Below are 24773 nucleotides of genomic sequence, written 5' to 3' on the forward strand. Positions count from 1 at the left end.
TATATACACGGGTAAGTGTAAAAGAAAATCTTTTTGAAAACGGAGATGGTGAAATGTCCGTTTATGAAAATAGCCGGCGACGTGTAAACGGCCTCTTAGTTTTGGTTCCTCTTTCTTTCGTACTTGGAGTTATGCCAGCCTGTTTTGGAGGTGTTTTACCAGCCACATTAAAGCTTGCATTTTGTTAAAAACCACCTAACTGCCTGCTGTTCTGCATTCGGGTCCTCATTTGAACTGAAATGTTACACTTGGCAGCAGATCCTTTGAGCCCTGTGGATTTTGAAGTGGGTTACCAGAATGTGTCACAGATATTTGATCACATTGGGATGTGGGGATTTGGAGGCAAGGTGGACACCTTGAGCTTTTTGACATGACCCTCAGACCCATTCCTGAGCAGTTTTCATGGTGTGACATGCCGTATTGTCCTGTTGGGGGTACTGCCATCAAGGAGAGCTGTTGCTATGAAGACGGGGGGGTTACTTGGTCTGCAACGATGTTTGAGTGGGTGAAATGTGTCAACTCACATCCACATGAATACCAGGACCAGAGTCATTGCAAAGGAACATCGCATTGTATAAACCATCATACTGTTACTAAACAGTATGATGGTTTTTTTGGTGGGCAGAGCTTAGGTGGATGCAAAACAATTTTTTCCAGACATCAGCTAATGCTACCTAGCTGTTGGCTTTTTTTAGACAATGGAGGAAGATGATACGAGTAGTGCATTCAGTAATTTCGAGCGCACTCTGGCACAAAGTGGACAGTTCGTAAATTCGGAGTGCTGTCTGAATGTACTAGGCACTCACTGGGAAGACGGAGCAGCTATGTGCCGAGCTGAATGAATGAATGTGTGATTGACTTCACCGTTCGTTAATTCATTTAGAAATATAACGCTCTGTTTCTTCGATTGACAAGGCTCATTTTAATTTAGAGTGTCAGACTGAATTTACGAACGCACCGTGTCAGGTCACAGGTCACGTAAGTAAACACTGACCAACGGGACCAGACTGGCCGACTCGTATGCTCTCACTCAGTGGATGGATGATTGACAGGAAGCTTTGTGGTTGATTGCTATGCCAATCTTACTAAGGAGAATGACACTTTAATGGTTTCCTCCAGTTTGTTTTGCTATCGAAGCTAACGTTAGCTAATGCGCTAAAAAGTTAGCGTTACGGAGAAATCCAATCTTCCTCTTAAGGGCTCATTTATGCTCAATGTTAAATACGGATCCGGATCCGGATCCGGACGGAGCCTTCTGTCCGTGCTCTGCGTTCATTTCGTCCGTATTTCTGCACGTTTCCATAAAGCTTACGGATACGGGCCAAACGGAGCAGTACCACCGGGAACAGTGGGGGCAGTGTTGCTGTCACTACCCGATACGTAGCTCTAGTGAGACACGAAGAAGAAACAACAATTCAATTTCTCTCATCGGCAGTACTAGAGAAAAGAATTATCCGTCCTCCAGTCGCGATGTATTTAACGGCCTCACCGACCATCGCCTCCTACAACGCTGCCTCTGTTTTTGTCTTTTATGCAAGAGGTACATTATCAATATCTCCTCCACAGTCGCCATGTTTGTTTCTGAGTTTGTTGTTGTCATAAACTTTTGACGCTGGGCTGCCTCCTGGTGGATATATTGGTTAACATCCATGCCAACGTAAAGGGCGCATGGAAGTATGTGGGCAGTGACGGTAACATCGTTTGAAACGGACGTATACATTTTCGTACGTAAAGGGAGCATAAATGAGCCTTAATACCTCCCCAATTTCTGATGAGGTGGACATGATAACCCTTAATACACATAATGTTATTCATCCCTACAACAGGAAATACTTTTCCCTGAACCTGATATGAAGTGTGCGCTGCACGTGAGCATTTTTGATGATTGTCTCCGTCCAGTCTTTTCGTCTTATTGCATTTAACCATAGTCGTCTTCGTTTTTCTTGACGGGCAGTGGCAGCTGGTATGCAATAAAATGTAAGTTTTGAACCATAACTCCTTCTATTCTGGCTCCCAACAACACAACAAGACAACATATTAAGACTCCTATGTAGCCTACAGCCCTGTGGTGGAGAGTCGTGTTTTGTCTCCAGCTTATAATGTTTTGGATGTCATGGACAGACCCTTTAAAAAAATCAGCCGATTTACTCATCGAGCAGAGCAAACAGCCTCAGTGTGAATGTGTACTTGTGTTTCTAAATGAATCTGCTTCTTTATCACTTCTTAATTTAGTTTCAAACTTCATCCATCTATATTGGGGCTGAGCAGGTGGTGTACAATGGGTTTTATATTTAGCTTTTTTATTGGAAACAGCTCTGTGCTGCTGCTGCTGCTGGTGGAAACAACACTGATGTGAGTAGAAATTTTACAACGCATTAAAGTTGCAGGCTGGAAAGCCAAACAAAAAAATATATCAACCGAACAATGTGCTGAATTACACTGAAATGGTTCATAGAGCTGAGTTGGGTAGGTTTGTTATTACTAGCACCCAAAATGGTGAATATGAGTTTATGCATGACAAAATGACATTTCAGTATGAACATTATTTCCACAGTACGGATAAATTGTCTGATGGAGGTTTTAAAATACTGACATCATTAAACCCAAGAACGAAAACAAACCATTGTTGTGAATAGACTTAAATCATCTTTAATAGCATGTTGATATACTGCAAAGACAGGTAGAGAGGGATTCAAAGCCAACTGAGGGAGGTGATGGTTCGTATCTGTTACACTCAGTCTCCTCCTGTCTTACCTTAAATATGTCCACTTTATTATTAACTAGTATGAGCAAACACAGTGTTGAAGAGCCAGACAAGATCCACATGTCATTCATGAAGCGGTGCACTGGTATGGCAGAGCCCTTTTTTCAGTTTCTTTAAGAAAGTTAGCCACTACTGCGTTTCCTTGTCATACGCTGCGCTCCCAAAATGCTACATTGGTTTCCGTTCAAATGTAAAGTCAGGGTTTTCAGTGTGCCTCATGTTCATGTTTATTGCACACACACAAGGATGTCTATCCCCCGAAATGTTTAAACACATTGTCAGGTAGGGAAAACTGTGCAACTATAAATAAAGGGGAGTGAAAGACAGGGACAAAATGGCCACCGATAGGCAAAGCAGAGGCTTCATATTTGTGGTTTTAAATTAATTTTCTGTATGAAGGGATTTTTGCTGTCTAACACATTCTTACTCCCAAACTGTCACGTAGAGACACTTGGTCAGTGGTCTGTCACGTCAAAATATGATGCGCCACATACCCTCCTGCGTCAGTTTGGACATTCAGGGACAGCATGTCCATTTACGCTTAGTATATGTAGGGCTGCCCCCGACCATTTAGGGTCATTAGCCAACTAGTCGCCCGCATGTTTACAGTATTAATTTAAGTATTAAATGATATATTTCAGGCGGGGCAACACCATGGTTTGAGTTGAAGGTGTGAGAAAGAATAGTATCAGTAACATTGTTAACACTGTGCTACATTACAGAGAAACACAAAAACGTACTAATGAACCTTCATTAATATAGGCCTATATTTTATCTACAAGTGCACACCACACACTGAGCGAGCCGCCTGTTAATGACGCTGTGGGCTAATGGGCATGTAGCTACTTCCATGTTTCAGATGATACGTCATGTTTGTAGTCGACCAATGAAGATGAGTTTACATATCACCTTGGGTTCGTCCTTCACCTTCTCAAAATGATCCCACACTTTGGATTTCCTGCCCGACATGTTAGTAACTAGCCTGTGGAATAACTGCAGGTACCAGCCCTGGAAATTAGGAGTTGCACACATGCCAAGTCTTTAACAGCCTGGAAAACACGAGGTCGGGCACTGGGTGCTACTCTTGTGTCTTTTTGTGCCAGCTTTCAAGGGCGCAGTGGCAGGTTGCGTCAGAGGTCTTGACTGCAGAGCTGATCTTCCTCCAGGTGTTGTTTATAAGTGTGTAGGCCTATCGTCTGTGGGACAGATGTAAAGCTCTGGGTAGCCCTGCACTAACATGATCAACTTTTCTGTATTTATCAGACTGAATATTTACAGAAGAAAGGAAAGGTATCTGTGATTGGTTTGTAATGTGACTCCTGTCTGACTGCTGAGCGTGGCCACTTCCTGTGTCTGTCCTTTCAAATTAAATTCCCACGTGGTCCAGTCATATAGGTTTTGATTTATTTTTGACAAGACGCAGCTCCTAGTAGAGGTTTTTTTTTTCTGTGACTAAGCAACTATTGAAATTTTGCTGACTAATATCTGACCTTGACCTTTCTGGTCAACTAACATTTGGTTGACTATTAGGGGGCAGCCCTAGTTATATGCATCATCTCTTTTCTAAACAATAATTCAAAATAATTATTCCCACTTTTACAGTAAATGAGTAGAATTTTACAGTACAGGGATAGGTTTAGAAACAACATCATTGTTTGGCTTAAAATATGTACGTTTGTTATTAACGTGATACAATGTCACCAGGGGCATAGCACCAAATTATGGGCCCTGTACATGGGCAGTCTTTGTAGGCCCCCCACCCTTCCTCTCTTGATCCATGTTTCTCTCATGCATCTTTTGATTTTTTTTTTTTTTTTTTTAACAAAGTCAGTTTGCCTTCTTTCCCTTTTCTTTCCTTTCTTTCTTTCATTTATTTTTTGGAACCTTGATTTACCTTACTTGGGGCTGACAGGACAGTGTATCTTCCTGCTCCAGCAGCATTTTCAGTCACTCACTTTGGTTTAGTTGCATTTAGAAATAAATCCTAGAGCGTGGACTAAACCCAGGGTTGAGAGGGGCCTCAGAGAACTTCGACTTTCAACTAGTATATTCAGCCAATTATAAGTTACTTATGACACTACTTACTTGGAAAGAAAATAAAACTTACTTACAACAATTCCGACTTTTTGAGGGGACCTGGATGATCAGTTTCCCTTTTGCCCATTACTACCAGTACACTTCATCATTATTGAAACAACTCAATTGAAATTTGGCTTCACATGGGACACGAACAGTGGTCTCAAGTGAAAGTTCAGAGTTTGTTTGCTCCATCCACCTCAAATACTGCCTGCCCACTGCAGACTTTCTCGCTCTTTATACTTCATTAGTTGCCTGGAGCATGAACAAATGTCGCTGCCTGGGTCGTCTCGTACCACCACAAGGGTGCCTCTGTAGGCCACTGACCAAGCATCTGTATTTGACGAGTTGGGAGTGAGACCAAGTTGGGCCATCATGTTTTGTTTTTTTTTTTTAAGTTCAACCACAAACGGAAAAAAAATCTGTCATCATCTCCCATGAGCAAATTCAGTCATGCACAAAAATCTAAAACTCTTGGGACTCAGAGCCTCTGAACTGATGGCATGCATGAGAAAAGAATCACATTCATATCTGAATGTTGATTTAAACAAATAACTGACCAATCGAACCATCAATGTGAAATAATATCACAACTTCTGATGTCAATGTAACCTTTAAAAGTTTGTTTATAACCAGAGAAAATATTATAATTGTCTTTTATTTTGAAAGCGCTAATTCTTCTCATTGTGTTGTGAAAAAATAACAAAAGCAATAACCAGGATAAACAAGACGGAGAGAGGTTCGATTTGTTTACAGGAAAAGTTGGGATGCTACTGTGAGGTCACACACTCACACACACGCGCACATACGCGCACACACTTATCATCTATGCCTGACTGTTTTTCTCCTGCAACCTCTGTCTCTCCACTGAATGAAATCATGAGTGGAAAAGGACAGAAAGATGAGATAGAGACCTTCCCGCAGCGGCTCTGCGATTATAAATCAACAAATCAGACAGGTGGAGGTCAGATGGGAGCAGAGTTAACCGAACATCCATTCTGCAGTACCTGGTGGGGCTTATGTTTAAAAGATGGACGCGTTCAGGCCGGGGCAGCCGCTGACCTATTTCAGAATGAAGGACGCGTGACAGGGCTATAGCATTTTGAAGGGGCTAAAGGTAGCTTGCTTGTCCTTTCCGACACAGCTTGAATGTCGTATTTACAATCTAGGCTGGGGTGAAAGAGAAAGAGATCAGATAATGCATTCTTTTTGTCCCGTTCCTATTTAAAGCAGGCTAGCCAACAGCACAAACAATACCATTAATGCCAGCAATTGCAATAAAAGCTGTGTGTGCACCTCTGTAGTTTTTGCCTTTTTGAAAATGTCAGACTGAAAGGTTAGGAGGGAGGAAGAAAAAACAGTCACAAGGAGCCGAAACGAAAAAACCTGGCAGTCGTACCGACATAAAGAGACAGTGTCTGGATGTTTCGTATGGTGTCCTGCATTTCTCCACCGATGACGACGACGACGAAAACACACAAAGGTTTGAATATGTGTCTGCGCAAATCAAAATAAACACAGACCTTGACATTTAACAGTTGTAGCAGAAGCGTCTTCATGGAAATTCATGGCGAGTTTTCCTGAAAAGGCGGAGAAGCGTTGCATGAACAACAGATTACAGCACAGTGTACATATATTACATGTGAATTGTAGTTTTTTTTTTGTTTTGTTTTTTAGAAAAGTCCGAGAGCAGTTTCAGCAGCTTGAACAATTTTTAAAATATGGAAAAAAGAAAAATCCCTCCATCAGCAGTTAAACATGTGGCGAGAACTCCTGGGAAGCAATATTAAACATGGAGAGTAAAAGACAAACAACAATCAACAGGAGCATCCTGGGCTGACTTTTTGGTTTGGCAGCAATCCACGTGATTGGTCGCCTTTGTTTTCTGTCGTACTTGACTGTAGGATGATCTATGGAGAGTGACAATAGAGCGAGAGTGTTTTCTGATGATAGAGAGCCACAACACAACAGAGGAGCGGATGACAAACGCAGCTTATCGGAGGATGTTTTTTTTTTTTCTTGTTGTTATCCAGGGGAAGCAGAGGAGGAAGAGAGAAGGCTCTCCATCACACAAATAAATCAGCGACAGCGCGAACAGGGAGATAAGTTTTTGTTATGAAACATCAGTTTTGTTATTCATTTTTTTGTGCTCCTTGAGGGAGAAGCATGACAGGACTATTTTCTCAAAGCAAAAAGAAAGGGTTTGTTTTTTTTATTTTTTCCTAGCCCTAGCGTTTAGTCAAGTGCAAAGAAGTCAGTGTTTAGTGGTGGCTATGTATTTTGGCACACGTTTTTCAGTTAAAGTGTCAACTATGCACGCACGCGCACATACAGCACAGTAGGCATGAGGTTCGGGATGATAAAAGCGAGACAGAAGCGGAAGGTCCTCGGAGTGTTGTCCATCCATCGCAGTCCATTTCTGTTGTTGTTGTTGTTGTTGTTGTTGTTGTTGTTGTTGTTGTTGTTGTTGTTGTTGTTGGCGGTGATGGTGAATACCGGAACTAGAAGGAACCCATCCAGAATATCTGTGTTTTCTCTAGCAAGAGTTAAAACTGACAAAAAGTTATAGAAATTTGTTAAAACTACATAATATTTCAAAATACATGTGGAATCAAGTAAAACTTTATATATATGCATTTTATTTCTCCGTTTCTTTTAAAACTTTGACTTTTCTTTTCTTTTTTTCCTTAAATATACGCATATAAGTGAGATTTGTTTTTTTTTCTTTATAGCTCTTTGATCTGTATGTATATATGTACATTATGTACTTTTTAAATAGGTAGAGAAGGGGGAGTGTGTGTGTGGACGTGTGGGGAAAATAATACTAATTAATTTATTTACACCATGCTCCGAGAGCCGCTTGGGGTCCGGTGTAGACTGAGGCGGGGGTCGGGGGGTACATACTGGTGTGGGTGGTTGTAAGGCGGAGGTGGGGGAGGCAGCGGGGGCTGGTGGCCATCGTTGCCATGGGAGCCGTCCGGCGAGCGGACCGGGGTGGACATGGCCGACTGACTGAGCTGGTGGTGGCTGTGGTGGTGATGCTGGTAGTGGTGGTGTGTGGGCGTTTGGCTGAGGAAGGCCTCCATGCGTCCGTGGCCGCTGTTGTCGAGCATGATGACCTTGACGATCTGCTGACACTGGATGAGTGTCTCCGGCCTGAGGTCAGCCATGCTCACGGCCGCCTGGTGGTGCTGCTGGAGGTGGAGGTGGTGGGCAGGGGTGCTTGCCGCTGACTGCAGCTGCGGGTGCTGAGGTGGAGGCGCCGGCCCGTGGGTTATCCCCTGGGGCCCCTGCTGGAAAAGCAGCTCCCCCCGGTGGTTAAGAAGGGCCACGCTCTCGGGACTCCGAGCCGTGCTGCTGCTGAGCTGGTACGTCTGAAGCCTGTTGTGAATTGACACCTAGTTTAGAAAACAGCCAAGAGAACAGCATCAAATGTTATAAAACTGGTTCCTCCTCTACAATCCGTCAAGCCCTCTTTTTGTTTTTTTTTGGGGGGGTGGGGGGGTGGGGTGGTGAATGCACAGCACACACACACACAGGGCATGCGTGGGGGCTTAGGTGTTGGGGGTCGGTGGAGGTGTAAAATCATTGTGACTACTGCACACTCCCCTCCCTCCACCCCCGCAGGTACTGGGAACAGCGTAGATTGGATGCTGGGATCAGCAGTGTGTGACTGGGGTCAGGGGGAGGACAGTGGTGGGGAATAGGGATAAGAGATTTGGTGTGACGCTACAGAAGGGGCCCGGTGGTTCCAAAGGGGACACTGAGGGCCCCTGTGTCTCCCTTCCAAACCACTGTGTGGCGCTATGGTGACAGCGGACACGAGGAGACTTGAGGGGGGTCGGGGGGAAACCAGAACATAGACGGAGGTCATACGGAGAAGAGGGAGAGGTGGAAGGAGAGGAGGTGAGCAGACTGACAACCACAGACGTCCACAGGCAACACTCATCAGAATGCAAACCTCCATATGTCACATTTATTTCTGCAGACACTTTCCCTCTGTCAGAGTTTCCTTCCCTCAAAGTTTGCTTTCTGCTATCTGTCTTCCTTTATCGTACCTTGCTGCATATTTTAGGAAGCATGTCACATTTCCCAGTTACCTTACACTGCGTTTCTCTGAAAGCATACGCCCAAACTAAAATACAGTATCATCAAATGAATAAACACAATCTGCAATGCATATTACGTGTCATGGACTTTAAGTAGTGTGAGAATTGTAAGCGTCCACAGCACATCTGGGACTTGAGTCAATGGCTAAGGTTACCTATGGGTTAAATTACTGGTGAATATAACTGCATGTATTTCAAACTTAAAGGTCCAGTGTGTAGCATTTAGTGGCATCTAGAGGTGAGGTAGATGGGTATTGTTAAGATTTTATTGATACTACTGCTCTTATTGATACTCCTGATTGACTCAGTACTTTATCAGTACTCTTATAGTCTTTTTTCATTTCTAAATAATTGCTTTTTAGAAATATATATTGATTTAAAAAAGAATAAATTCAGAACAGGATCATTAAATACTTAAAATATAACATGTTTTTTTTCCCCCAGAGCAGCAACTGTCATATTTACAACAGCAATGCCACTATATAAATAATTTTCCTGACATCGCAATACTTAGTGAGGTTTAGTTTTTATCTGTCACTGTAAGTTATTCCTCCTGTCCTCTGTCCTAATGTGATTCACTGTGTGCAGGTAACATCAGTGCTGGTAGAGAGAGGAGGGGCTGTTTGTCTCAGCCAGCAACTCAGTTTAAAAGATTTCAAACAAATAAACAGCGTGAACTGTATTTTAAATCATTTTAACATCCCTTGGAAAACACATTAGAACCATATGTCAAGAATGTAATATTTGTTTCCTATTACCAGTGTCTTTCAAATAGCTACTGTGCTGTAGCCAAAGCTGTATTTACCAGAGCTGTTGTTAGGTCATGTGTACCAAGTCATAGTCAAGTCTTTTAAAGGACTAGTCAAAGTCACCCCAGCTGGCATTCTAATGTTTATTCACTGAATCAACATCATACACCATGGTTGAATCACTGTTGAATTATGTTAGCTTGGAAGATGAATCAACATTGATTTCCAAATGTTGTCAAAAACTTTAAATGTTTCAGTATTGTTTCAGTGTTGAAACAGATCTTCAATGTTGATTTATGAGAATTTATTTAACCTGTTTACAACCATCAGAATTAAACATTGTCCCAATGTTGTTTTAATGTTGAAACAACTTGCAATTACTTAATTTCAACCACATTTCAATGTTGAAGGTCAGTTGTGTACCGGCTGGAAATGGCCCCAATCACACCAAATGTGTTTTTTCCCCAATGCAAACGAGGTATTTAACACTTGCTTGCAAGTATAAAAGCATCTGTACGGTCAAATAGGTCAATGGGTGTGGTTACATGATGGCTTCTCATTCAGAATGAAATAAATCTGAATGAAATCATTCGGAATTAAAGTCTTTCCAGGTAGTTTACATGGGAAATATTCATTCTAAATGAGGGTTTACGTGGAAGATCAGTTTAATCGCCTTTATTCGGGTCTGCGCAAGGTTTGGGGCAGGGAAGGTTTCTGATTGGATAGGGGGCGGGGCGGATGTTACGTGTTTACGTTTACCTGAAGAAAACACGGTAGTCCTCGCTCCGGATAACAAGATGCTTGACGACGCCGTTCTTAGTGCCTTTTTCGGGCATGTTTTGCTTATATTCTTGAAGCAGCAGTACGACAATAACCTTGTTCTGCTAATGCTTCGTCTGTTGAGGAGGAGAAGGGAGATAGAAGACCGTGCTGTGGCGAATGGAAACCGGTGAGTGCAACGAGTCTGACTGCTCTATCTCAGCCCGTTGCTATGCGCGCTATATGCGTCATCGCGCCAGAAGGGCAAGGAAACGAGCATGCGCAGAAAGACCGGAAAAAGAGGAATGAGTGTATACAAGTGCGAGAAATTCTTTCATTCAGAATTAGAATATTCCAGCTCCTTACATCGGATTGAATTTTCAATCGCATTGGCCATTTTCATTCCAAATTAGGTGTTTACAAGATCACTTTTAATAGGAATGAACTTTCATTACGAATGAAAAGGGAATTAAACTATCCATGTAAACCCACTCAATGAGAGGTAATGGTCAGTGACATTACTTGAGTCAGACACGAGTCCAAGTCTCATGTCAGCTCTTATGAACTGTAAGTTTTCTAATTTAATAACTGCATACTTTCAAGCAGTCGTGGTAGTTGCTGAGATTGCCACAAATTTCCAACCCTTAGTTTTAAACTAACTTTCAGTGTGTCAACATAGTTTCCCACCAAAGCTCTCCAAAATGGCGACTGTGCAAATAAGGTCAACGGTAATTCACCTGCAATATAATGGACTTTTAATGTGAAGTATCCGAGGTAAGAAAAGGCTTACAGCGGTGTTCTGCCATCCTTTTACAGGAGCCGATGTAACTCTTGTGTGAAAGAACTCCATTAACATTTGCTCCTATTCAATCTGCCGACCACTATTCTCCTTGATGACTTGGCACATGTACTTAAGAGTACAGTATCAATGAGCTCTGAAGCACTTTGGATAGAGAACAAAGGATTTAGCTGACTTTCTGGTGCCTTTCAAAACTTTGATTTCAAAGTAGAGAGTTTGTTTTACCCCACAGATGACCAAAGAATTTCAGTTTACTGTTACGCTGGCACATTTGGTTGTTTGGTTGCTAAAATGGACATTTATAAAGTGTAGTCTTTGTCCTAAATCACTCCCTATTTACGACATAGTGCACTGTATTTCTTTGAGTGTACAAATTCTGAATGTGAGCTTTTTGCACCACACAAAGTGCCCTTCCAAAAGTCCCACAGTGGAATGATATATATATGTACAAATACAAGTACACAATATTAATAAGTAACGTGCACTAAGTGATTACAATAGGGGATAATAGGGAGTGATTTCTGACACAGGAACTCAGGAAGTCAATGGCTCTGTAATTCTTCTCTCTGTAAACCACAACTTGCAATTCATACATTTCTGTTTATGAAAGAGATTTGACAAGCTAATTAATGAGTTTTAGATGTGTTAATGGGCAGATCAGTTCACTTTGGACTGAGCCACGCTAGCTGCTTCATCTCTTTCCCAGTCTTTGGTAAGCTAGGCTAGGCTATGCTAAGCTAGGCTAACTGTCTCCTGACTCTGTAGCTCCATATTTGACGGACAGATTGGTGAGTGTGTTGATGCTCTCATTTAAATCTCACAAGAAGGTATTTAAGTGAATCAAATGGCACATTAGTTGGAGCTACAGTTTGTACATAGGCCCTAGGAGGCGAGTCAGAACACATCATGTGGTCCAGTTTCTGAGTCTGATCTAAACTGTTTTTCCTCCTGTGCTTATGACTCAAGAACAGGTGGGAGAAGGTTTGCCAGGATAAACTTTCTAAGTTGCTCAAGGTTTTTTTTTCATCAGTGAAACAGGTGGGGGAAAGTTTTGTCAGGATCATTTTTCTAATATTTCTATCAGAGAAAACTGATCTGACTTCAGACTGTTTACTTAAAGCACAGCTACACTCACAGATAACTGAGCCTCCTACCTTCCTGTCAAACAGTCTCAACCCATAAACAGGTGATTTTTTATTTTCTGGATCAAGTGTTTGTTGTTGTGAAATTCATTTTGGTCATGTTCTAAACAGGACTAAAAGCAACTGATTTTCTTCCAGGTGAGTTTTAAAGACATGACAGTAATCATGGGAGGATTATTGAACATGCCTACGGAGCACAGGCCTAGGAGCTCAAAGTGTAAGGGAGGCCCTTTGGCCTTTAACTGCAACATGTCACTCAAATTAACATGTACCAGGCAGGAAGAGGGCCAAAATGACTACAAAGATATGCAAATGAACTGCGAAGGGACACAAAATAACTACAAAGAGGGGCAAAACAACCACAAAGAGACAGAAAATTACTTAAAAAAGACACTAAATTACTTAACCCTATGGACCTTAGGCGTTTTTGGGATATTTTTACTGCCTTTACTTTTAAGCTCATATCACAGTCATTATAAAGGCTACATACACATGCTATATCTTGTTTTGTTGTTTTTTTCTGGGCTAACCAGATTTGCCATCATGTCATGTCCTTATATGTGCCTGTATTAAGAACCATAAGAACCATGATGCTGGGACATTCTGTCACTTCACAGTTGTCCAAAACATGTGGTTTGTGCCAGGCGGACATGATTGACAGTATTTTTTCATTATTGCAAGAAATTCCATTGACTCATTCACAAGTCAAAAATGTGTTTTATCTGAAAGAAACATGCAATATTTACATCTTAGATAATAGAAAAATAGTCAACCAAGTGCAATGATGTCCTCCAAGATAATATTTGCCACTTTGTTTGCAGTAAACAAAGTTTGTTGTTGTTTTTCAGTTTCAGTTATATATTGGGGGGCATTTTGGGCACTGGGGGGGGGGGGGCACATGTCCCCATCAGTGTATATGGTGACTACGGCCCTGTCAGTATGCATAATTAGGCCTCAGTTGTCTGGGTGCGCAAAGGTGAAGTGGCTGGTCTTGTCATACAAAGTTTGACGAGTGTCAACTGGACAATATGGAGATATTTGCATCTTGAAAGCCGGACTACAAATGTGGATAGACAGGGAGAAACACACGCAAGCCTAAGACGTGGTAAGATACGATATTCCTCACTATATGAAGTGACTGATAACAAGATCTGTATAATGGATTATAAAGAATTTCGTCAGGTTTTTATTTTGTAGACAATTAATCTGGATTTATAGCGTGATGGGATGACAGCACAATGATGTGTGTGGTATCACTGGAAAGCTCTAGTCCTGTGCTTTTATGTGATATGCGTGGCATTTCTGTGCGAGCCTGCATTCGCGAGTAATCCATCCAAGAGTAATGTGTGTGCAGAGCTGTATGAAAGCTCTGTTATACATAATTTTAGTGTAACTTTATCATTGTTTTTCACTGTGAAAACACTGGACTACCGACAAGTGCTTGGCCTTGTCAGAAAGCTACAATTCCGCTGTTTCACGTGATATGCATGGCTTATCGCTATGATGGTCGCAGAGAAAAACTATAGAGAAGAACAAACAAAATGACTAAAAAAGACACTAAATTACTTAAGACACAAAATAACTACAAAAGATTAAAAACAACAAAAAGATGCATCAGGACTACAAAGAGATGCACAGCAAGAACCCAAAACGAGGTTAAACAACTTAAACAAATATAAAGTGTGTGTCTTGCTCTTATGTCGTAGATGTGGGGGGCTGATAATACGCCTGACAGTAATGTTACTTAGCTTGCTAACACGCAATACATGTAGCTTGTGTTTAGAGTACACTGAGAAATAAAATCGGACCTGGAAGAAAAGATGAATGCTTTTAGTTCTATTAAAATGATCCTGACTATAATCACCATAATTTATTTTTTTCTCTCTTGCCTCTCGGGGCTTCCGTAGACATCCCTATGAAAACTGAGCTTTTTGGTTATCATGCAGAAAAACTTGGTTCACTGTGGTTATTAAGACAATAAAATATGCATGTCTGCTCGACAGCAAACTGGATTTTTGTGTAAAGATGGCAAGTGCATCAAATAAAGGAATAATCATTGACAAAGTTTAAGAGTCTCAAGATCAGTGACTTGTTCATTTCTCCACCACTGCATGTAAATCTGATTTTATTTTTATTTCTTTCTTGTATTCAAGTGCATTATAGTTGCTTTGGTAACAAATCCCACACGTGTGATTGGGACTGTGTGGCACACAGCTGACATTACTTCACCCTAACGAGGCTGTGAGTGGGTGGATCATTAGCTGGATGGGTGCACCTGAGGAGGAGCTGGCAGAGTTTTAAAAGGGCTACTCCTGACAACGCTCCGTTTGCCTGTCCTCTCTGTGATCACGGCTTTCTTTGTGTTTGGTTTAGCTTGTGCTCAAACATGTACTCCACCCTGTCACTCGTGTTGCTGACTGACACTCACTATCAAATCCTTCTGATTATAAAAGCGTGCTGTGAGAATTGGTCGTCGCTGTGTTCATGCCTGGAGTAGAAGCAGCAGGATTCTCTGTGTGACCCTCCTGGTTTCTAAGATAAATGTGTTTCGACAGCTAACGGCTCCCCACCAGCCACTGACATTTACTGCAGGCTGCGTGGCAGAGGGGAAGGCGGCTGGCGAAGGTAGCTCAGACAACCATGAAGACCGGCCTGATCATAGCGTCCTATTATGACGACCCAAAGGCTGCTAGAGGAGAGAGTGTTGTGTGCATGAAATGAGAAGATACTCCACCGCACAAAGAAAAACGTTTTATTTTTTTGCCTCGTGCTGTAATTATTGTCACTCTACAAGCATTTACGGCTTTGAAAATGAAATGAAGCCTTTCACTGTGACATATATGTAATTACTTGGCCTCTAATCAGCACCTGAGTAAGTAGTGAGTAGTCCAGCCTGACATAACACCAGTGAGCTGTGAGGAATTAAACAGCCACTGAGTGTCAAATCGACCCTGTGTGTGTTTGACTTCTCACTCCAGACCGTCAACTCTACAGCTGCAGAAAGGGCTAGGGAAAGGTCACCGGATGCCACTAAGATGGTAATTGCAAAGCCCCATGGGTACTGTAGTTCAGCTTGCGCTGTTGCTTGCACGATATGCTCGCACGAGAAGTTTCCCCCCGGAGGTCTGGCAGAGGGGTGGCGAGGTGACGTCTCCGGGTCAAATGAGCGTTAAATTTATCCGCCCGCATGTTACTGTGTTAATTAAGGTCTCGGTGCTGCATGTGGGCGTGCACACACACACACACACACACACACACACACACACACAGACATGCAGAGTATTCCACACAGCTACTTTTAGCTGCTGTCTCTTTTTTCCCTTAAAGGCCCTAAAGGAGTCGCCGTTTCTGCCCGAGCTTGTGAAACTAATTACAACCTATTCCTTTTTAGGCTCACAGATAATTTTAAAGCCTTTGAGTCTGATGTGTTTTCTGTGGGAAGACCTTGTTCTGACTGCTATGATTTTAGAAATGTTCCCCAACCACCATCTTTAATATTTGTGCAACAAGAGGAGTCTTTTTTATCTAATATTTACACTGAACTAAAATTTAAATGCAACTTTTTTTGCTCTCATATTTCAAAGGTGTAAGTTAAAGATCAAAGACTTGTGCATGTATGCAAAGAAAAGATTAATTTCTTTGAAATTTTGACAGGTGTGGCACATGAAGACCCTGATTAAACAGCCTCATTGCTACACAGGTGTGCTTTGGGATGGTCACAATAAATGGGCATTTTAAAATGTGCAGTTTTACTTAAAAAAATTTTTTTGAGGAGTTCACAGGACTAGCCCCACAGGAATGTACGTTTTTAGTCACAGATGCCCCGAAGAATCAGTCAATATCTGGTGTGACCACCGTTTGCCTCATGCAGGGCGGCACAGTGGTGCAGTGGTTAGCACTGTCGCCTCACAGCAAGAGGGTTTCTAGTTCAAACCCAGGCTGAGTCTGCATTTTCTCTCCGTGTCAGCGTGGGTTTTCTCCAGGTACTCCAGCTTCCTCCCACAGTCAAAAGACATGTAGGTTAATTGGTGACTCTAAATTGTCCGTAGGTGTGAATGTGAGTGTGAATGGTTGTCTGTCTCTAGGTGTCAGCCCTGTGATAGTCTGGTGACCTGTCCAGGGTGTACACTGCCTCTCTCCCAGTGTCAGCTGGGATAGGCTCCAGCATCCCCACGACCCCCAACAGCATAAGCGGTTACAGAAAATGAATGAGTGCAACACATCTTCAGGATTGTGGCCTGTGGACTATTGGCCCTCTTCAATGGCTGTGAGAAGTTGGCAGAAATGGCATCCCAAACATGCTCAGTGGGTGACATGTCTGAGTACACAGGCCATGCAAGAACTGGGATGTTTTCAGCTTGTGTATAGATCATTGCAACATAGAGCCGTGCACTGTCAGGGTTCGCTTTAATTTATTTGTGGCAGGCTGCCACGATTAAAACACCTACCGCCACATTTTAATTTTCTATTTTTGGAGCTGGACCATTCCTTAGGTGTGGAGTTGGAATATTTATACAGTTTGGTTATTCACTACTCCACAGTCTCGCAGGGCAGAGTGTACTCTAGGCACAGACGGAGCAGCAGAACGTCAGGCGCAGTGAAAGTGAAACTGAGCCATTTTCTGAGCTGAGTCTAAAGTTTGCTTTCACTCACAAACAGCTGCTCCTCTTGTACATCAATCTGATCTGATCAGATCGACTGATCAATTGTCCATCCCACGACTTAGGAAAAAAAAGGCTCATGAAGAATTTAGAAAGGGAGCACAGACTCATGCACAAGGACTCACAGGCAAGAAACCGTCATCAGCTACCACCCATGGATTCTAACTATTTGGGGAAACACCGATTATTATACTGAAACATAAGGGTCATGGTTTATGAAAGGTGTTGACAATAGGTCTCAGGAACTTGTCACAAAATCTCTGTGCATTCAAACTGCTGTCAATAAAATGCACCTGTGTTGGTTGTTGTAGCTTAGGCCAGCCTATACCATAACCCCACCGCCACCATGGGCCACTCTGTTCACAATGTTGGCATGAGCAAACTGCTTGCTCGCATGACACCATACACGCCGTCTGGTACTGTGTAAACTAGGATTCATATGTGAAGAGAACACTTCTCATATGAGTTAGATGGCATTGAAGGTGAGCAGCTGCCTATTCAAGTCAGTTATGATGAACTGCTGTCAGGTCGAGACCCTGGTGATGATGGTGAGAGTGCAGACGAGCCTCCCTGATAAGGTTTTTGATGGTTTGTGAGGAAATTCTTGGGTTATGCAAACCAAATCTTGCAGCAGCTGTTCAGTTGGCTGGTCTCAGAAGATCATCAGATGTGGAGGTCCTAAAGGCGCTCACAGACTCGGGCTTACTATAAGCGGAGTGGACTCCGTGAGGAATGTCTGCAGTCATTCGGGCTTCCATAGTTGAGCGCACTTCTGCGTTATAGTTTCCTGTAAAAATGTCCGTGAAAAATCCCCGCGATGTGAAAAATACATGCCGAGCTGACACTGGTGTGCACGTGGTCGTAAAATCTGAGCTTTGCGCGCACAGGGCTTGCGGACGTCCGCTTTTAGTCTGGACAGACCCCCGCGGAGTCCACCCCACGTACGTTCCGCCGAGTATGTTTGGGCTTTAAGCTGGTGTGGTTACATGCGGACTGTGAGGCTGGTTGGATGTAGCGCCAAAATCACAGAAACGACATTGGAGACGTCATATAGTAGTGAAATTAACACTCAGTTCATTGGCAACAGCTCTGGTGGACATTCTTGCAGTCAGCATGCCAACAGCACACCTCTTCAATACTTGAGACATCTGTGTCATTGTGTTGTGTGATCAAACTGCACATTTTAGAGTGCCCTTTTACTGTGACCATCCCGCGGAACACCTGTGCAGCATTCATGCTGTTTAATCAGCATCTTGATATGCCACATCTGTCAGGTGGACGAATTGAAAAGGATAAGTGCTCACTGACACAGATTTGAACAAATTTGCAACCAAAATTTGAGAGAAATGTTTTTTGTGTGCATAATGTCTGAGATCTTTAACTTAAACCTGCAAAAGCTGGGAGTAAGTGTAAATTTAAGTGTAGAATTCTAATTTTAGTTCAATGCGGCTTGGTTGGGTTACCGCACATGCCCGCAGCACTTTACCCCGCAGCACTCGTTCTCTCATCCACTCTTCACCCCTTCCTGCTTGACGCTTGTGGCCCTCAAGATCTGACTCGCCCTGAGGTTTCATCCTATCTCATCCTGCTCTGATAATGACACACTGCACTGACTTACCTGTGATTTGGGACATGGCCCTATCACTAATAACTTACCTCTACTGCATTGTGTCCACTTCTTTCATCTATCTCCTGGTTTCCTGGACAGAGAAACAAAATAGAAGGAACAGGGACAAAGAAAGGGGCAGCAAAATGTCTTTTACTACATCTTAAAATGTTTTGAAAAGCCTGAAATATACTTTAAAATAAGGCACTTTGTAGCACTCCACTTACTCCAAGATAAAGATAAGGAGTATGAGATTTGTGAAACTGCAGCACCTCCTTTTTAAAGTATAAAATGTCTCATCAATCTATTCATAAAAACAGCAGTGCTTTAACTTTGTTTCAACTACAGGTAAATTAATGCAATTGAGGGCAAAGTCCCTGCAGCGGGTTTTGAAATTAAAAAGCAGCAGTGCACACACACTCACACACACCTGATGGGGAGCCCTGTTTGCCGCGCAGCTCTAGCTGTGTGCCGTTGTTCTTTACTGAGTGCGCCTTGGCGCCCTGCTGCTTCTCCAGCTCCCCTGCAGAGAACAGAGGACAGAGATGATCATCATATAATCACCACGACAGAGAGGAAAATAGGTAGAAAGACAAACAGATAGACCGCGAAGGGCGAAAGTCGTAATATAAACCATCGGTATTCTACGTTATTTCAAATGCTGAACACACACATGCGCTCTTTGTTGCCTCCCCCTCCTGCGCTCTCTCCTCTAATCTCAAAACACAGCTCACCATCTCTCTAATTACACTTCACACTTGATGGTAATTGCATGTCATTTCCAATCATGATGACTAAATGTTGTTTTGTCTCCACCACTGCACTGCATTCTAATTCTGCCGCCGAGCCGCCGAACACTGCCAGGTGCGACCTTTTACGTGCAGTACACCATGTCCTCCGATTCATTTTGGTGTGAGTGTGACAAACTGAACAGCAAATCCTGTTTTGTAGTTTATCTGGTGGGAAAGGGGGTCAGATGAAGCTATAAATAAACAGTGGCAAGACTTAACTTTATAGGTCGGCGTTTACCAATGATTTATTTAGTAGTTTCCTGGAAATGAGCATGTGTTTGGTTCTTATTATAGAGGAAACAGAGACAGTGTTTATATGCAGCAGCTCTTTCCAGGAAATTCTTATTGTTTCTATAATTAGCATATTTTTCCAATTTAATAAAGGAAGCTTCAGTAAGGAAGTCTCTCTTAATGCTCCTGTTCATTCACATATCTCTCTATCCCCTACATCCTCTCCCTACGCACTCTGGAAATAGGGAGTGGATTTGGATTATACAACCCTCTAACGCCGAGCCTGCCCTGATGCTGACTTGCTGACTGCCTTATTGTGTTCATCATGGAAGACGCTCTGTGCAACTAAAGTTCTGTGCGACCACCATTACAAACATAAACTGCTCAAACTCAGTAAGACTTTCATAAAGATGTTACCCCTCCGACAATCGCCACCTTAACATGGTGGAGGGGTTTGCATGTCCCTGTGTTATCCGGGGGTAATAGGCCCTGGTAGGGTCTCCCATGGCAAAGTGGTCCCAAGGGAGGGGCCAGACTAAGAGCAATTCAAGAGGATCTTGATGAAACGACATATTCGGACACTGAGGACCTCGCCCTGTATGGGGACACCAGGGCTCCCCCCTGGAGCTCCTTCTCTTCTACATAGAACAATAGATTTTAATGTCAAATGATAACTGTTGTGTCCTGGGACATCTTTCCTGCCCGTTTTTTTCTGTTGGCTGCAGGTGAATCAGGGTGTAGCCCTGCCTACCAGTACTGACTGCTGATGCCTGGCATGTGGACTGATTACCTGAGTTTAACCCTTTGAAACCTGAGCAAATTTGCTTGTATTCCTTTAAAAACATGGGATGAAGGCAATGAGCAATGAAAGAACTGAACCAAAAAAAATAGCAAGAAATTAGTAAAAAAAAAACAACAACAAAAAAAAAAGAAAATTAGTCAAAATAAATAAATAAAGGAAAAAAAAAGAAAAAAGTTCAGAGCAACCAAAAAAGTAAAGGACCTTGAAATTATAATTCTGTAACATAATTTAAAATATATAATAATGATGATTCTAAATATAGTTTTCCCCGTAGTTTTTTAGTTGCTTAATAGTTGCCCGTTGGCTTTTTCCCCATGTTTTTGACAGAAATTGCACCAATTTGCTCAAAGGTTCAAAGGTTCAAGTACTTGGGAAAGGCGTTTGAAAGCAGCACAAGAAAAGTAATGTAACTCCAGATTTCAAAGGGTTAAAAGCTATCGGCCATCAGTCTCCCCTCTCACCTCTTTGTTTGCTTTTCACTTCATTTAATAAACTTAAATTTTGAGTGATTTAACTTGGTATCTCCCTCGATGTGGCTTCCTTTGAGCCAGGGTCGTCACAATAACATACAAAAATTCAGGTAAACAGTAGCAGCACATACAGAACAAATAACAGTGATAGAAATACATATAAAGACCATAAAATAGGATGAAGCTTTATTTTATTATTTTCATTACTACAGTTCCTCTTTCTACCACAGAGACGTTTGCCACTGTATTGATAGCCTACACCTTCATGAAAAGGTGGATGGAAAGACTGAAATGTTTCACAAAGAGAAGTTTTGGGTTGTGAGGATGTGAAGCAATTCGATGTGAGAAGATCTTTCTTCTGTTACATAAATTATTTCAAATTATTAATGATAATAATAATTAATAATTATTCAAATTATTATTCAATTCTTAGAGGCTCTTTCATGGAATTGATTTGGAAGCTTTCCATTTCCGTTCAGCACTTCTGCAAGCCTTTCTTATGCCCTTATCCCAGTCATCAAACCATGGAGGTGGTCTCTTTGAGGCAGGACATGGTTTAGACATTTTAAAGGGAGCTACGATATCGTGTGGTATCGTAGGATATCATAGGAACCAATACTTCCAGTCCAGTCCTGGTCCACATCCCAGATCTTCAGCCAGCTCTCTTCACCACCACCAGTACTGTCTTGACTCCGTACTAACTATATTATACTAACCATGGCATCATTACTCCATGAAATATACTACGTCACAATGGGGTCTAGTCACCAAAGACGTTTAAAATTGGCCACAGTTAGCTCTACTGATTACAGTCTAGGCATAATGACTAGAAACAGAAATACCAAAAACTGTAAAATGTTGGGTTTTTTGGAGGTTTATCATAAGATGGACTGAATTAAAATGATCAGTTCCATCAGGGCTTTTCCTCCTTATAAAGACCCAGATGCAGAAAAAATGCAGCTCCCTATAAAAACAAAAACAGTAATTTCTCAGAGAGGGAAAGCCCAAACATTGGCGAGCCAGCCGCGAGCGTTTGCTAACATGCCAACAATACAAACCCTTCGAGGAGAAAGGATGATGCGGTGTTTTTCTTTGCAGGCGCCAGCGATCATTCTTGTTCCAAATGCTGTTCCTATGTTATGTCTTGAGAAAAAGTTTGTTTGTATGCCTTTTAAGAAATATGTCTCAACATGAGTTATGTGTGTGTTGCTTTTGTGTGTTTTGGTGCACAGTAGCTGTCTGTCCTCGCTCCACTCAGTAAGAGAAATAGCTTTCGTCTGTCAACCGCTGCCTGTCTCCATATGTTGCTGCCTGCTCTCCCTCTCTATGAAGGGTAATGCAGTTGCGTCAAATCCCAGCAGGGATGCTCTCTTTGATGCCCACTGGCAGGAGGCAGACTCTGGATACCCCGGTTCTCCATGTGGGTCTAAGTATGTGCAAGTCTTATTGTCTGGAGAATTTCACATGCACACAGACCAAAACAACTCAGATGCCTGGCAGCTTTCAGGAACGCTGGCCTCCTTTCACCTCCAATTTACTGCCCTCCTGCAGTCTGTTTGAGCTGCAGTGCACCAAAGGAAATAAAATGCAAAAGTCACTCTGCACCTACACGAGTTAGCAGATAATACAAAACAAAGGATGGCTTCTTCTGACTCATGTGTACTATCTGAGGGACCTATCGATTCCCACACAGAGTGTCTCATAATCCACTGTAGTCTCCCACTTTCCAAGATGTGAGATTATTGATCTGGTCCATGTGATGCTGGTTGTGTTGCCACAGGAGGAATACACACAAACATTACAGCTGATGGGCACAAGCTAAGACATACACAAGTATAATGCACATGTATGCATTCTGATTTCATGAATCCATATTCTCCAAACATTTACAACTAAAAACACGCACTCAGTTGAGTGCAGATCTCCACCAGGCGGCCGCCTGATAATTGTTGTGATTTCAGCACCACAGCGCATTTTGGGAGCAAATAAAAATACACGCCTCTTCTATTTTTGACAGAGCTGAGGTGTGGTGCACAGAACGGATCAATATCTCCTGCTAACAGGCACTGTAGTGAAATATAGATGTAAATATAACATAATTATGAGGATGAATATATTTTCAATTAAAAAAAAAACACATCCAGAAATCTTTGTCCCATGTCATTCAACTAAACTTTGAACAGTAAAATAACAACAATACACACAGTTAAATTAAACAAAAAAAGAAACAATTTATGTAGATAACCTTTCCACTACTTACTTAGAAGCCCAAATACAATATTAAGGAAAAATGACCAATTTAACAACATCTGTAAGTCTTCAAAATTGGGCTCCATTTCTGAAATGCTTCAACTTCCTTACAGTTACAAAGGCAGCGAAGAAAACACTAACAGGGACTAATTTATCTCATAACATGCCTAACTTTAGGAATCAAAACATATTAGGTATGGAATTAATCTGCAGATGCTTCGGTTCAAAATGAGACCAAACTTTTCTATGTCCATTTTTGAGCCACGATGAGGGCCAAAATGTGGCCTGCATAGACCGTAACCTTGTTTTTTTTTTAATGCTGATTACTTTTCCGGAAAACTTGCGTCTCCTACTGGCTGGTTTAAAGGAGTGAGGAGTAGGAGCAGTCAACGATGGAATAAAACAGATTTTTCAACAACTGTGCATCACTGCAGCCACATGAAGGTCGTTACGGATACAGTCATACATGTGCACAGAAAATATTAGGCTGATTGGCCAAGTAGTTTGCGAGGAGTGTTGCAATGGTATGGGATTTTCAGGGTACAATAACTGTCTCAGAAATGATCACGGTTTCAGGGTATCACAGTATTAGAGAATTTATATTATTATCAATCAGAATGACCCTTAAAGGAATGAAAATGGAAGATTTATTTTTGGTTCAACAAACATTTTATTACAATAACTGAAACTTGAAGCCATTTTTGTTAATGGAAGGACATGTAAAAAGTCTCCACTTTGAAAACAGCTGAAAAAAGGGGCGATTCTCCGTCGTTGCATTTATTTTTTTTAATATCATAGATAAGCATGTACACGGTATGATAACAGTCAACTTTAATATCATGGTATACCTTGAAACCGAAATATCGCTGCAACCCTATTTGCGAGATTAGTTCCAGACAGATGACTACACACTCACACACACACACACACACGAATGCATGCTGGCACACACACATCCTTACACCTAGCAGATATAACAAATACTAACATCTATTTGTGTATTCTTTAGACCTTCTTATGTGTCACATATCATACCTATAACTCTCCCTCAGTATTTGGCAGCCTCCAGTCAATGTGCCTCCAGCCTTTCTTTGTATCATCGAGGGAAAACCCGTATAAAGACAGACACTTACACTCGATGCGTATCTGCTCCATCTCCGACACCTCCGCGATTGATTCCTTCAGGTCTTCTACAAACTTGAGCAGCTCCTCAGCACTCGGGGCACAGAAGTTAAGTACCTGCTTCTTGTCTGAGCCAAAAGGTGAGAGGATGGTGATGCCATGAGGGTAGTCTGGGGAGCACAGAGTACAGTGAGTTGTTGAGACAAGAGTAACAACAGAAATTGAAAGGACTGTTTCCAATACTACAGGTGTGTAAATGGCATTGAAATGTAAATTTGTAAACTCATTTTGTTCTTCTGGAGATAATTTTATGAAAACAATCTACTTAGCATGCAATGTGGATTGAAGAGGGGAGGTATAATTACATCTTACAAAGTGCAAAGGCATGATTAATGTGACGATTTTCTATGGGACCAACCAAGTCCAGGATGATGAATTTCTG

The 24773-nt window shown here is 42.0% G+C and overlaps 1 protein-coding gene across 3 annotated transcripts in view; it reads right to left on the minus strand.

Moving 5' to 3' along the window:
• Positions 1-7476: 7476 nt before the first annotated feature.
• iqsec3a (IQ motif and Sec7 domain ArfGEF 3a) overlaps positions 7477-24773 on the minus strand; it is a 178823-nt gene continuing 161526 nt past the window's right edge. For 2 of the 3 annotated variants that reach the window (XM_033614822.2, XM_033614825.2), the window contains 4 exons: positions 24343-24501; positions 19096-19188; positions 18716-18759; positions 7477-8238 (listed from right to left, as the gene is read on the minus strand). In XM_033614822.2, the coding sequence (XP_033470713.2) occupies positions 7678-8238; positions 18716-18759; positions 19096-19188; positions 24343-24501 (857 nt within the window). In that variant the 3' untranslated portion in view covers positions 7477-7677. The remainder of the gene's footprint in view (positions 8239-18715; positions 18760-19095; positions 19189-24342; positions 24502-24773) is intronic. The other variant, XM_033614824.2, reaches the window with a different exon arrangement.

The sequence above is a fragment of the Epinephelus lanceolatus genome, chromosome 23, assembly GCF_041903045.1.
Source record: "Epinephelus lanceolatus isolate andai-2023 chromosome 23, ASM4190304v1, whole genome shotgun sequence".
NCBI lineage: Eukaryota > Metazoa > Chordata > Actinopteri > Perciformes > Serranidae > Epinephelus > Epinephelus lanceolatus.